Here is a 15,959-nt window from a genome sequence, read left to right as displayed (position 1 = left end):
GAGGCGACTAAAAGGGGACTTCCTGGGTTGCCGGCGGCAAGAGTGGGAGCTCAAACCGCCCGTAGAGCAACCCCGAGAAGGACGAGAGGATGGTCGCATGCCGTCGTAAACACCAAATGTGAGGGAGGAGCGTAAAGTGCTCCACCCAGGGTAGAGCCCGACCGGGGCATCGCGCTCGGAGGACTCCGGTTGTGTTCCATTGGAGATCCCGGAGTTCTCCACCAAGCGCTGAGGACGGCCACCGGGGGGGTTTTAGTGTGGTAAAAATCCCACATAACCCGGCGTCGCTCCCACGTCGTCGGGTACCTTTTGAAGGTTTCCCCCTCGAAAACAAAAAGAAAAGGTTTGAAGCAAGTAGGACTATCCCGCAAAACGTAAAAAGACAGACACCCTAATTTAAAAGTGTTCGTTAAGAATAAATTTGGGAAAAATCAGCATACGAAACAGGGAACAATTTCGTGACATAGTTAATTTTTACTTTATGCTAAGCCTGAGATTTTCATCTCATTTGAATATCGTAGTTTTGAATATTTATAATCTAAGTACTCCATAGCATTGGATGACAAAGCAAAGGTCTAAATTTATATTTATATTTGCCCTTTGTCTAAATTTTGTATTCAGAGAGCGATCTTCACAAGGAATTGATAATGTTTCGAGTGGTACGTTTTAAGAAGAGTTTTCTTTGACTGTTTTTTAAACATTAAAGTAGAAAACGAGATGTATTCCAGCTAATGGTAAGTGGTCATTGCCGCTAATGGACATCTATAACCAAAGGCCATATTGAACTGCGGTTCTAGCTAAACCCGTTCAAAAACGCGTTAAAACTCCTAAGAACTAAGATAGACGCCTCATTTTATAAGTTAGCTGATATCCATACCGTTCCACTTCAAGAACAGCTTCACATTAGAAATGGCTATGGGAGTGGTACTTTTCTTTTTTTATTTACGACGGGGAAACCCTCAAAAGGTACGCGACGCCGTGGAAGCGGCGCCGAGTAATGTTCCCACATTAAAATCCCTTTTTACCGCACAAAAACCCCATGTGGCCGTCCTCGGCGTTTTGTGTAAAACTTCGGGATCTCCTACAAAACACAATCGGAGTCCTCCAAACGCGATGCCCCTATTGGGCTCTGCCCTGGGGGGAGTACAGGAATTTACGCTGCTCCCACACCATTTAGTTATTACAACGGTATGCGACCACACAAATTGCTGTTCTTCCCGGGTTGGACGGTTCGACGGTTCCCCTCTAGCCGCCTGCAATCCCGGAAGCCTACTTTCAGTCGCCTCTTACGATAGGTAGGGTATACCGTAGCTCTATTCTAGTCCCGGAACTACGAGGATAGTGGCAGTGGTACCTGCAAGGTTACTAGTTTCAAACTTCCTTTACTTACAAGTGAAAACTAGGTAACCAAATTCCTCTCAAAAACACATTCTAGTTTACTCGTGCTGCAATAACACGGACGCCTCAACTTTTGAAATTCGAACAAAAACAACTGTTTGCGGTTACCCACAAAACTCGCGCCGAACTGTGGAGCTTCGTTATTTTTCTGGAGAGAAAAAATATTATGTTAAACGTAGACTAGTTTTCATAAAGTTTTTCTATCTTAATATGAAATTCTAAATTGTGTGTGTAGTGATATCGTGATTATGATGAAGATGAATCGAATATTTCTGAAGTTACACGATTTTAAGTGATAGAGAAATAAAATGAGTGTTGTGCAAGTGTCTCAAGAAAGGACAAGATCGAAGGACAAAATTCTTAATACAGTTAATTAATCCCAGTTATTTCACCAATCAGTGATCATATCAATGATATTTCTTAAAATGAGTATATAACCAAATGAATATAAACAATATTTAATTTGTACAAAACAATGTTATTATCTATGTGCTTAATAACATTCACTTTCTCTCAGAGAATTTGTTATTTTTATGGGTTCCTTTATTTGCTTAATATTAGAATATTAATTATTGTTGGATTTTTATTAACACGCATAGATTAGTAAAGATACTTCTCCGCCTTGAAATTGAATGAAGCCGCAAATGGCTTATTATAGTAAGTTCTTTTTTTGAATTCTTGACAAATAAAAACATTTTTAGAGAAAATTTACGAATAAATAACTAATACTGCGTAATTTACATGATAATTAAATAATTTATAATAATAATTTCAAATATTTTAGGGACATTTTAGCACGGAGACGTGGCAAAACTTTTTTACGCAACTATTTCAATTCTCAAAACTATTTCATATTCTTTTTTCTGTCCAAAAATATTTGGTAGATGGGAGTTTGGGTTCGTACACAAAACTGCGATGCGACGTCGCATCGCAAAAATCTGCGAGCTCCCTCGACGCGTCGCAAGAACTTGCGAATTGATTCGCATCGCACAGTGGTTGTTGTTGTTGGTCACCCTGAGAGACGCTACGCCGCACGATATCGCATCGCAGCAATTCGCATCGCAATTTTCTGCGTTGCGAATTCGCATCGCGTCGCATCGCAGTTTTGTGTTCGAGCCCTTTAAACGACAATTATTATTATTTTTTTTTTTGTAACGGACGGAGTATTCCAAAATCCACCACAGAGAGTTGCTAGCTGACATTTTATATTCACACCCTATATAACCATTCTCACTAATTATAACCGTCCCAAAATATTTGAAGTAACGCCCAATAATTTGTCCATTAGCGAGCACATAAATACGTCAACTTAAGTGCAATTCAAAAGATCAGAATTCAGATCGCACCTGACGCCGCCGCCATATTTAATCCGAATATGACAGCTGTCATTTTTCCCGCCCACTCCACGCCCTTTCGGCGCGCATTATTTTTCATAATGCCAAGCCCGATCACATGTCAAACCCTAAAGCCGTAATATGAAAACTGGGAATATTCCATGAATTATTTACACAAATGTACCTATCCGAGTTTGGCTTTGATTTCGCGCGTGTGGATTGAATTTTAATTTTGGGAATATTTGATATTTGATTGGTTATTGTGGTGTTTTCATTTGTTATTAATTAACTGGCTGTTTGTTTGTTTTGTCTTCGTTGCATTTTATTTCTGAAAAAGTTGAAGTTTTTGGAAACCAACTGGTAAGCATTCTTGACGGCCTATGGGCGATTTGAAAAATATCCTTAACTTTCATGAATATCAAATGCAACTTCCTTTGCTACATCTGATGCATAAATAGCAGTAACAACCGAATTATTACAGAGTACGAGATACACAGATGTATTAGGCACTCTCAAAACTTGGTAAACATTACAAGCATCTTCTTATTTTTACCAAGTTTTCGGTAATATTTTTCTAAAGGGCTTACAGTCGACCATTCTGCACTTGACTTCTAGTGAACTATAGCCTAAACCCTTCTTCATGTCCCGTGTGAGATGTTACATAAGCTCGTATTCTTCATTTTAACAGATTGATGTGGAAGAATGTTAGATTTTTTCTTACTCTTGTATACACCGTCATATGCGAGATAGCAAGCGAAATTACATACTCTTGTCAGGAAGATGTAAGTGGTAGTACCTTATCAAATCCCAGTCTATGAGGCTCTGACTAACCCGATATAGAGAATATTACTATCCCAGTAGTGAAAAAAAATCTTGTTCATCTAAATATATATAACTCAAAGGTGACTGACTGACTGAGTGATCTATCAACGCACAGCCCAAACCACTGGACGGATCGGGATGAAATTTGGCATGCAGGTAGATGTTATGACGTAGGCATCCGTTAAAAAACGATTTTGACCAATTCTACCCGCAAGGGGATAAAATGGGGGATGAAAATTTATATAAATCTTCTTAGTTAATAATATTACTTCGTAACGAAGCCGCGGGCAAAAGCTCGTTATGAGATAAAATTCATAAGCAGTATAACAGAAACGAGTTGATTATGACGAGGACATAATAATAACAAATTTGCCTAAGCATCTTCGGTCTTCATAATATTCTCGTTTATTCACCCAAATCCCGGAGTACACTATGAAACTCACATGACCATTGTTGTGTGAACTGTATCTGTGTTGTGGACGTCGTTAGTGGCGCTGCTAAACTGTTTGTTCATTAGTGTGATATTGTGTGGGCTTTGCATTCATGTGATATCTATACTAATATTATAAAGCTGGAGAGATTGTTTGTATGCACTGTTCTTTGGAAATACAAGTCGGTTTTTGTCGTGAAAATATTTTTGGGTTCGATAGATAGGTTGTTGAGGAAAATTTTACTTTATAATTTACTAGCTGAGCGGTACAAAGTTTGCCGGAAACTTTGTATCGCTTCAAAATTTATTTATTAAATATATTTCATATAAAATATAGCGTATGTTACTCGTGGATAATGTAGCGTTCGAATGGTGAAAGAATTTTTAAAATCGGTCCAGTAGTTTTTGAGCCTATTCATTACAATCAAACAAACAAACAAAGTTTTCCTCTTTATAATATTAAGTATAGATAAAATTCGATAGGCTGAAATTGGCGAAACATCTTGAGCCGTATGTAGTATGCGTCATCTTATATACGAGAGATCAGTGAAATTGGAAGTGTTGGTTTTAAATGCGCGGCATATTAGTACTTTATATTCCTATTTTTCTTTATGATTACTAACTATAACTAGCAATGGATATTATGGCAGTTTCATTGTAATGCCACATGAATGTATTAAAAAATACATCCAGAGTGTCGCCAATTTGATTATATCACAACATTAAATTCAATAAAACCTATTATATTGCAATATAATGTATTAATATAAAAACACCAATCACCAACACTCTTTATTTCTTTTTTCTCGATGATCTTCAACAGTTCAACTTGTAATTTGTCACTCTTCTGTATTCTGTAAAATAAGTCCCACCGTGTACAAAACAAATACAGGTCTGTGATATACCCCACAGGTTATTAAAATACGATATGTTTGTTCGCAGGAGAGTGGCGTGGCGAGAGAAGGATGTTGGACATCACACGCGACAAGCCTGTCAAAGTGTGTGTGCGCGTCGTCGTGCCAGTACGCGATCACCCTAAAGTAAGTATACAGGATGATCTAAATAGAGACACCAAATTATTAGAATTTATTGTGCAGTACAATACAGTGTCTACATTTACACATAAATAAGGGATATAATAAAATTATTCTACTAATAAGTTACGAAAGTATAATGTATCTTAATCCAGGTAATTCTGCAAAATCAGTGTGGAAAATAATTAGAACAATAGTCACTAAGATAATTCAAAACATTTTTGAACAATTTATCATATAACGTCATCAAAATCCTATGTGAAGGTACTACAAGATTTTTTGTCAAAATCTGCCCTGTGGATCCTGCTCTATCCTAGAACTTCAACCCGCAATCTCAATAGCCTATTTTAGACGTCTCCTAAACAAGACAGGAGATACCGTAGCTCTATTTAGGTGTCGAAAATACCAATACTTTACCCATTATGTAAGTCACAAATAATAAATGTGAGTGGGTCACTATAATGACTTCTTGGAAGGTTTGCCACACTGAAAGCAAGAACATAAATCTAGCTATCTTTGTCCTGACTTCCTCTATCCTGACGAAACACCCTGTATACGTAGGATTGTACGTTTTGTGCATATTAAATGTCATAATAACTATGACAGACCGGATTAAATTCTCCATTCATCATGCAAATGTGGTAATTGACAAATTGACACTGATTAGTCTGCAATATATGTATGTACTGCATGTATACTGCATATACCTACATATATATGATAGAGCAGACGAGACAATGACATATTATGTTTCAATATTTTTGTATGGAAACTGTTAAATTTACTTTAAAAAAAAGAATATTATATTCGTGATCAGTAATGAATCATGAAATGTGTCAATTGATGAATGATAGTTATAGTAAAAAATATTTTGAGAAAAAAATGCAATCCCATTCTGTAATAGTTCAACAGATAAACCGAAAAAGTAGTTCCTTATAGGGAACCCTTTATTTTTTACTAGCGGACCCGGCAAACTTTGTACCGCCTCAAAATCTATTTATCAAATATATTTCATATAAAATATAGCCTATGTTACTCGTGGATAATGTAGCTTTCGACAGGTGAAAGAATTTTAAATCGGTCCAGTAGTTTTTGAGCCTATTCATTACTACCAAACAAACAAACAAAGTTTTTCTCTTTATAATATTAGTATAGATTAATATTCCTAATTCACCCTCTGTAAAAATATCAAGTGTTTACTTACTACAGCCATAGATTAGTAAAGATACTTCGCCGCCTTGAAATTGAATGAAGCCACAACCGGCTTATTTTAGTAAGTTCTTTTTTTTGAATTGTTGACAAATAAAAACATTTTTAGAGAAAATTTACGAATAAATAACTAATACTGCGTAATTTACGTAATAAATAAATAATTATTTCAAATATTTTAGGGACATTTTAGCACGGAGACGTGGCATAACTTTTTGACGTAAATATTTCAATTCTCAAAACTGGGTACGTTTTCTTGTTAGGAGTGAGTAATCTTTACTAATCTATGACTACAGCTTAAAAGATATAACCTCATGACAGACGGACGGACAGCACTATAGTAATATGTTTCCGTTATCACCTTTGTACGGAACACTAATAACTTTTCTTTTCTGTCAATTCTTTTTTATCTGTCTATAGAGGGTAATGTTTTTTGAGTACGTCTCATTCTTTTCCACGCCCTACACCCTCAATGGCTTAACGAATTTTAAAATAAAAGGCGTCTTAAAAATTACTTTAATTGAGGGAGTAACTATAGGTTATATTTGGAAGCAGTAGAGTTTAAATCATTGCTTATTAATTATTTTCTGCGAACAATATTAATTTAACATAATTTATAATTAATACTATCCAATTAATTAATCAATTACTTCCACGTAGCAAATTAAAGTCAAATTAATAGTTTAAAGGAAGTAATTAGCCGGTGTAATTTTCAAAGGAAATCTCTCGGAAACTTTAATCAAATCATAGTTTATAGAAACCTCAGCAGTTGAAAGATGCCTTCGGAATCAGGAACTCAAAGCATATTTTAATATTCATTAGTCGGATCTATAACGTGGGTTATCTTTGCCGCTTTAAAAACTTAATTAATACATGATTCAGTGATGGCGGGAACTTTAATGAGGAAAAATTCAAGTTAGTTGAAGACTAAAGTACGCGTGTTATCCAAGGCAATAAAAGTTAAAATCAAAAATCTTGAAACATTTCGTTTTGTTTGATCTGATCCAACGAAACATAAGTTGAACTCCAACTTCTTGACTAAATACTAAACCATATTTTGTGTGACATCGAATTCATAGTAATATTTTTTTTGTTCAAAATTTTTTTGTAATATTTTTACCATGCTTTTATTAGCTTGACCTGTATGTAACGGAATCTTTGAACTCGATTTTTACCCACTTTGAACAGTCCGATTAATTTTAAATTTTGAAATATTATCAAAAACCGATGACAACACACGATTTTATTAATTTTATCCCATTGGCCTCATCAGGATCGTCAGGAATCAGTATTAATGATTTTCCTTGCGTGATTTTAGCGTGGTTTTTAGTTTTTAAGCTATTATTATTTATTGTTGATTCTTTTGTGTAACATGAGTAAATGTTCTATTATTTTATCACTTTACTCCAGTCACTAGATATTATGTCAGTTATCGAAATTTCATACACATTTTTTTCCTAAAATTCATTGCCAATAATTTCAAAAATCAAAATGCAGTCCCAACACTTTAAATCATCGAACACGTGTTACAAAAACCGACGTTACCATTACAAGTTGCTTGTTCATTTCCGTAAAGATTTATAAATCTTGTAAAGAAACCCATCTCACTCATCCTCTGAGCGATCACGCGCTGAACTCATTTATCGGGGCGCTGGTGAAAAATTACGTGAATTTGGACAGGGTACAACAGGTCTGGGGTACAATGAGCACTACGTTTTGTTAAAAGACATGTTTCAGCGAACTAAAGGTCGTTCGTTAAAAATGAATTGTGATTCAGCTTGTTTTATAAAAATAAATCTTGAAATTTGGGATGAGCTGTTTCTGTATCTTATACGTATATACGTGTAGTACAATTGTTTTCTTTTTATTTTGAAGTAACACATGAACATGTAGTTTTCCTGATATGGACTAAGTCCCAAGATTGGGACCATTTCATGTTTTAACTCTTAAATCAGTAGTAAGCAGTAAAGTGTCTGTAATCGACCTCCGTTAGGATTACGAACTTCGTTTCGGCTTATTGCAGATACTTAATTATGGAAATTAGTGGCCTCTTCCAATCAGATGCACTGCATGCTCGATTCATGGTTGCTATGTGTGTGTATGTCTTCGATCAATTAATGTCCCACTGAGCTGAGCATGGGCCTTTTCTGGGATTAAGAAGGATTAATTAATATATCTGCTGTTTTTATTATTGTTTGTCTCTTTTTTTAATATAAGTATTATACCGGCTCCAAATTCTCTACATCCACCCAGGGTTGACTGGTAGAGAATGCCATCAAGCATAAAGTCTGCCCTTTTGTACATTTCTTCATAGCGGTGAGACAATAAATTTTAAATAAATAAATTAAAATATGCTATGATCTATCGCACTGCCCAAATGCACATTGTTAGACTCCAAAACCTTTGAAAACTTTTTTTTAAAGAACTAGGTGTGAAGGTTTCTTTTCGATATTTCCCTTCATCGTTCATGATTAATTTCGAACATCTTATATATAAAATTCTCGTGTCACAATATTAGTTACCGTACTCCTTCGAAACGGATTTACCGATTTTCACCAAATTTTATATACATATTCAGTAGGTCTGAGAATCGGCTACTATCTATTTTTCATACCCCTAAGTGATAAAAGTTATTCACCCTTAACATTTTTTTTATTTATATGGCAACACAACGTTTGCCGGGTCAGCTAGTTTTAAATAGATAAATATGCTATACTTCATCGTGCTGTACAAATGCAAATTGTTACACTCCAAAACCTTTGTTTTTTTAACGAACCTTCAGGTGGAAAAGTATTCTTCACGGTATTTCCTTCATCGTTAAAGAAAGTAATGATGAATTTCTAAAATATTTTATAATATTTGCGTTACAAATAAAACCATTCCTCTCAGTGTGCTCCCAACCTAATCAGTATTCTGTTACAAACGCGTGCTACTGCCTAATGCCCAATTCCACCTTTATTCCTTAACCAAATTGCCCCGGACCCTTCGCCCTAAGACACCTTCACGCTTACAGACCTCTCATTTTTTCGGCCAATTGAGAAAATTTGATACGATAGTTACGTAAAGTTGAGTCTATATTTTTCGTCCGTCCAAGGGGAATGTTTTGGACATTTATGTGAGTTTTACAAAAAAACATGGCGTTATTGGTTATTGCAATTTGTGAATATGTAAAGAAATATACATGATGTTCCTTTAAGTAAAGCAAACAGGGAAAGAAGGAAAGGTGGTAGTATCAGTGTAGTACTACCGCGACATCTACTTATATCGTGAAGAACACAAGAACGTTTTGGTGGAAGTATGTAGATTCCAGCTGACTTGCACAATGCATATGAGGTGACCATTTTAATCCTCGGTTGCAAGGGCAACGCATCTGTTTGCCAATTGTTCATGCCTAAAGACAGTCATGTAGCCCAGCTGATGTTAACATTGCAACTAGAAATAGAATTGGGTCCTTTTTTTGTTTACAAGTGGGAAACCTTCAAAAGGTAACCTATGCCGTGGGAGCGGCACGGGGTAATGTGGGACTCTTACCGCACTAAAACCCCCCCGGTGGCCGTCCTCGGCGCTGTGTAGAGGACTCCGGGATCTCCAAAGGAACGCAATCCGAGTCCTCTTAGCATCTTGCTCTGTCGGGCTCCGCGCCCTCCTCCCACCAATGCTACCCTTGAAGCCTAAGTGGAAAGGCCTCGTCTGTCTGTTTATCTATGTTTCTTTACGTTATATAACCAAAACAAAGTTATAAATTAGAAACAGGTGTGCAGGTGTTGTCACCGTAGCACAAAACGTTATTAAATTCTAATTGGATAGATTATAAGGTAAAGGTGACACATACTAGCCAAAAAGTGCAATACACAGTCGTTTACCAAACATATAGCTTGGAGGGTAGGCGTGCCGACACACTTTAGGACATGGGGAACACTTTTTTCAGGGCAAATCTCTGACAATTTTTAGACCTTTCGTCTCATTTGTCGAAGGCAGCAATTTCAATTTGGGCATTTTGAACCTACGCCACTCCCACTGTCATTTCCCACTTAAATTTTAGAAATTTTGGAATAGAGGCTTTGACCTTTTTAATTATACATCCCAAGTGGACTCTACATCCATTTAGGGTTTAATTTCGTTATAACAACAACCCTTAAGTGTTATTGTTTTATAATATTTGCTTAGGGGCTTTCAATTACAATCTTCAACTCATTACTGGGCAGGGTATCGTTTGATGTATTTTAAGGGTAATAGTGAAATACTAATATGGGATGTTGTAATTCAAGATAATTGTTTCTTAAGTACCATCGCATTTGTTTCATTTTTTGAAGTTGAAGTGTACCAAGATATGAAGTACGGCGCCACAAGTATAGAACAAATTGCAACGAAACAGATTAACACCCGTTTTTAAAAATCAATCGATCCAATGGTTGTCAACCAAAGATGGAAATTTGAAAATTCTTTGAAAACGGTCAGACACAGTAAGTCGCAAAAATGCATGCGCTCCTTAAAACTCGTGTTTTCTATGCCGCGACCGAATGCAAGAAATCGCCAAAACGTACATTGCCACTGCTAAAAAAGCCTTTTCTTTTCTTCCTTAACATTGGACCAGTATGAAGTCTGCTCGAGGCATATCTAATTGCTAATTTATAATGGCTGACTTACATATGAGGCGACTGTCAAGAGTGGAAACATATCTATGATCAGGTAGAACTTGTTCTATTTGGAGTTGGTTACTGCCCTCCATAAGCTGGACTGCAAGTTCCTCTGCTACTCCAAACACTTCATCGTAAAAGCATAAAGTATAGTCCTAAATATCACCCTTCAACGGTTAGGGAAAAATCAACCCAATGAATCATAATACAGCAATTTCCGAAAGGTTTAACGTAACGAAGAAATAGGCTGAACCTTTAGGTAAATGGGTTCGACCTTAATAAATAACAGGATCAGGTGGCATATAATGTTACAAAAATAAAAGCTTCTCGAATCATAATTACTATCCATCTTCATTACTGCTTTAGTTGGGAACGAGGCAGCTATTTATGTATAGCAAACGAGAATGCAGTACACCGGATAATATGTGACCCGTAAAACCTCCCCGGTGGCCGTCCTCAGCGCTGCGTAGAGGACTCCGGGATCTCCAACGGAACGCAACCGGAGTCCTCTTGGCGCGATTCCCCGTCGGGCTCTGCCCAGGTGAACTTGACGCTCGCTACACCGTCTGGTGTGTACGACGGTATGCGACCACACATACCGCCGTCCATCCCGGGGTCACTGGCCGGGCGGTTTGAGCTCCCACTCTTGCCGTCCGCAACCCCGGAAGCCCCCTTTTAGTCGCCTCTTACGACAGGCAGGGGATGTTGTAGCCCTGTTCTGGTCCCGGAACTACAGGGACACCGCGCCGGTGAGCGTTACCGACGCCTACGGCGACTCCTGCGAGCGGGTTCAGCGCGCTCCCTTGCTCGCTCGGCGTCTTCCTTCGCGGACATGACAACCGCGCAGGTGATCATGCCGTCCCAGGCTTATGTGGTAAAATTTTCAAAGGTGCGTGAAGTCTACCAATTTGCACTTGGCCTGTTTTTTTTTTTGCTTTGATTTAGCCTAACCCCACGCTCTAAGTGTGGACTCTTGCCCTAATAAGTAATAGGTTGACAATGAACGAAATAATGGAACCAACCACCCATCCAAAATTTGACTGATAATGGTTAAGCGATTTCAGAGATTTACGTACGAATACAGTGACACCCAATTTATATGTATTAAGCTAATACACATAACTAATAGTATTACAGACCCTAAGTCTATAAGATAAAACTAGGCTGTGATTGAACGAAGACTGGATGACAGCTGAATCAACCCTTATCATCGACATAGCTTATCGCCGAGACTGGGCTAGGGATGGCGCCAAGATCGCCATTCGATTAATCGAAGAATCTACTTTTTGGTACTTTTAATCGATTTTAGTCGATCTCTAGTAATGAATCGATTCATCCTATAAAATCAAAATTGGATTTTTCGGAGTTGATTGAATATTAATAGCAGCTTTTTTGTTTTTTTTCTATCGTTTGGTTGTTAGAAATACGAAATAATAAGAACAATATTTTCAAAAATCGATTCTTAAAGCCTCGATGTTTTTGTGAATCGATTTATCACACTTAGATTCGAATCGATTCAAGAATCGAAACAAATCGCCATCCCTATTGGGCACATACATATGAGGTTTATGAGGTTACCCGAGATACGGGTAGCTGTCGTACGCAGGCTATATTTTAGTGCCCTAACTACATTAACTGACAAAGTTTAATATTGAATTCATTTTTTATGTGATAATGAACTAGAAAACGATCGTGCAATCCACCTAATGGTAAATGGCTGCCGCTCGTGGACATTTATAATTATAAATTATAATCAACCCCAGGTAAGATTAGATTCTTAACATAGGTTGGCCACAGATGCTTAGCTACCTTGAGGACTAAATTGGAATTCCTCTGATAAGTAACGGAACCATCCTTGCCAAACTTCCGACGAAAAACACACCAGTACATAATACTGTTGCTATTTAGCCAAAAATAGATGTGACGATGGTGCCTCCAGAGTTGACCCGGACAAAGGGTTCTACCATCTCCGAAAGGAGCCAGTAATGGGATGACAATGATGAACCGAAGGTCCAAGATTCGAATCCCAGACTCCCTCAGGTTTTTTAAATAGCCTTTCTCATAATATTCTCCTTCACCTGAAGCAAGTAAAAAATATTTTTTGTGAAAATTAATTTTTGAGAAAATTCCATTTCAACACATTTTTCTCAAAAATACCATGTAAATGAGCAAATCGATTTGTAAGACAGTTATCATTATCAACGGAGTATCAAACGTTAATAACATTGTCTTTTCATAACGACACGTTAATGTGTACAGCGCAATTATAGCGCCGCTCTGTGCTGTCACGCGCATGCCTAGCGTGGTACAAGCCACAGGCGTTATTACCTATATAAATATTTTTTTCAATAGATAACATATTCTCAATTCGGCTTGGGTTGATTAGGATTAATACAATACCACAAGGTAAACAAACTTCAATTTGGGCTAGACTAGACTTCTAATTATACTTCTCAGGAGTAGGGTAGTAACTAGTGCCTTGTTTCCAAAAGGATCGCGGGCTACACATTTAGATTATGTACTGCGTCCAACCTTACGCGCATTCTGCGAGCCGAAGTATATAGTAGCATATAGCGATAGTGAGTTGTAAAAAAGGGGCGCGCAAAATGTGGTAATTGTTGACGTGCGGCGCATTTGGTGGATTTGTATGAACTCTAAGGTACTTGAGCACAGTTTACGCCATGATCCAACGACATACATGTCGAGCTCCGACTTCAAAACTATATAGCAAACCAGATAAGTTATGTAAACATTTATCACTTTGTCGTGATAATAGAGACACGTTTATTTTTTTTATTTTTCATCGCGTCCTCTCATACCTTGTACCAAACACTCGTAGGTACTCAATTTTAGCCGGTCGGCCTTGTTTGTCGTGCTCTCGAATTGATGAGTACGTTATTAAGTGACGTCGAGTTTTACCGATGCCGTATACCACGTTTCATACTGTAGCACTACCATGAGTTTACAAAAGTATTACTCGCTAGCGACTGCGTAATATAAAGGTATGAAAAATTGTACAGCGCCTCTGGTGGTTACTCGTAGAACTAAATTCCGTAGTGTGAGCCACTCGTAACGTAAAAAACCTATCGAAATCAAATCGCTAGCGAATGTCATTATGATCTATTGCCATACAAATTCGGTCCCATGAGTCATTAATTTGACAGACGTTGTCAAGAAATACCGTAACGATAGTAGTTATGTTATTCACTAGCAAAATGACAATAGTTTTCTATTTACAATTTCTATAGTGGCGTTTCTATGCCAACTCATGGTAGTGCTACTGAAATATTTTTGCCTGCATGGACTTTACCACACTGCAGTAGATAATATTTTCAACCGTATCTATGTTATATCCTCCTATGTATATGTATGTATATCCCATTTCTAGCTCATAACCGCAGTGTTAAGCGCTGCTGTGTTCTGGTTTGAAGGGTGTGGTAGGGGAGACATACTTATCCGAGGCGTTCCAGCTTAGTCCTTAAGGGTAGCGGCGCATCTGTCGCCGAACTCAGGTAGGAATATCTAATTCTATCTGAGGTTTATTATGGATGTCCATGGGCGACAGTAGCCACTTACCATCAAGTGGATTGCATGCTCGTCTGCTTCTCTTATATGATAAAAAAATGTGTATCGCTGCTTTCTAGAAATAACCGCACAACTCGAAATTATTTTTTCAATTAAAGGTAGGTACAATTTAATCTAAAATATTTCCTATTTTAATGTGTCTGACTTACATCTCTGATTGTGGTTACATATATTAGTACGTATGACTGTATTCTTCATTATTTTAACTACATTTATGAAAAATATGTAGAAAGAAAACTTTATTTAATTTTAAACTGTTTCTCCTAGAAAATTACCTTTTCTGAGTTATGCGATTATTCTTGCAAAGCAATAATACATTATGTAAAATTATATAGCACAATTGCATTGGTTGTTGGATTCATCTAAGCCGTTGGAGTGTCATAGGTTTTTCATTTTTTAGCAGACGGATTTTTTTATTTTTATCATTATTATTTACTTGTTATTGCAAATAGCGTGAAACTAGTAACCGGTGAGCTATTAACCAGTTGTGTCACTAAAAAAAAAATCAAACTTAAAAGTTATTAGTTTCTTCCAAACTAATATTTCTTTGACAAAGTTTCATTTCAAAAATCTCTAAAACTGAAAAACGCACCAGAAGAGTTGCGTTTCCTGCTTTAAAGAGCTCTTTTTGCGTCTATTTTGAAAATACGAAACACGAAATAAAAAGCTATTCGACTGAAGCTCCACTATCGATTATTTGGCCGTGTTTTGGGTGTCTACTTTGTATTCACGAAATCTGTACTTTCGTGTGAAATTTTAGACATTTTTAACTTGACAAAAGGTGACCTATTTTACATTTTTTTCTGTGCGTGTGACAGTTTTTGAAAACTGTCATTTGTTGACAGCTTTACGAGCGATTTTTCAATTTTTCCAAGATTTTTCATTGTTTTCTTGCTCTTTTGAGCTATATATCTAAATTGGACCTACAAACACATCTCGTGGCAGACAAAATGGGATTTTTTTACAATGTTTTGACAGATCATGGAGGTACATAAAAATAATTGGTCCGCCATCTTGACACTTCCGCCATATTGGGCTTAGACCCGCGTGGCGGAGCGGTCACCATGCCGGTCTGACGCGCAGAGGGTCCCGGGTTCGATCCCGGTCAGACAGATTTCTAAATAATGAATTTAGATTTCTGTTTCTGGGTCTGGGTGTTTATATATTTGTCTCTGTGTGTGTCCATAGTACCCACGAAACAGGGAATCCTAGTGTGGGGCTGTGAGTGTAAAAAGCGTTTTTATTTTTTAGAATGACGTCACTAAGCCAATCATGTATTGTAAACCAAACCAAAGTGAGCAATATTTCAGCTCAATCACTTGGGGTTACCTAATATTCATTGAAAGTTTTGTCCCGCACATAACTAAGATAAGTCGAAAATACTTACAGCGGTACTAGCGGTATGGCGATACTCCTTTTCCAGTAATAAAAGCTAGTAAAATTGAACCAGAGTTACTTGCCACAGTCGAGGCAATGTAAAAGAATTCTTTCTGCATTATAGTGAGATCCT

The 15,959-nt window shown here is 37.1% G+C and overlaps 1 protein-coding gene across 2 annotated transcripts in view; it reads left to right on the top strand.

Annotated features, from left to right (window-relative positions):
• LOC140756669 (protein quaking-B) overlaps positions 1–15,959 on the top strand; it is a 284,741-nt gene that overhangs the window by 233,426 nt on the left and 35,356 nt on the right. For both annotated transcript variants that reach the window (XM_073092223.1, XM_073092222.1), the window contains exon 3: positions 4,927–5,024. In XM_073092223.1, coding sequence (XP_072948324.1) covers positions 4,927–5,024 — 98 coding nt within the window. The remainder of the gene's footprint in view (positions 1–4,926; positions 5,025–15,959) is intronic.

This window comes from Epargyreus clarus, unplaced genomic scaffold, assembly GCF_041222505.1.
Source record: "Epargyreus clarus isolate Ecla_fem2 unplaced genomic scaffold, WU_Ecla_fem_2.2 ptg000035l, whole genome shotgun sequence".
Classification (NCBI taxonomy): domain Eukaryota; kingdom Metazoa; phylum Arthropoda; class Insecta; order Lepidoptera; family Hesperiidae; genus Epargyreus; species Epargyreus clarus.
The sequence above is the reverse complement of the archived record's forward strand: the minus strand, read 5'-3'. Positions and strand labels throughout refer to the sequence as shown.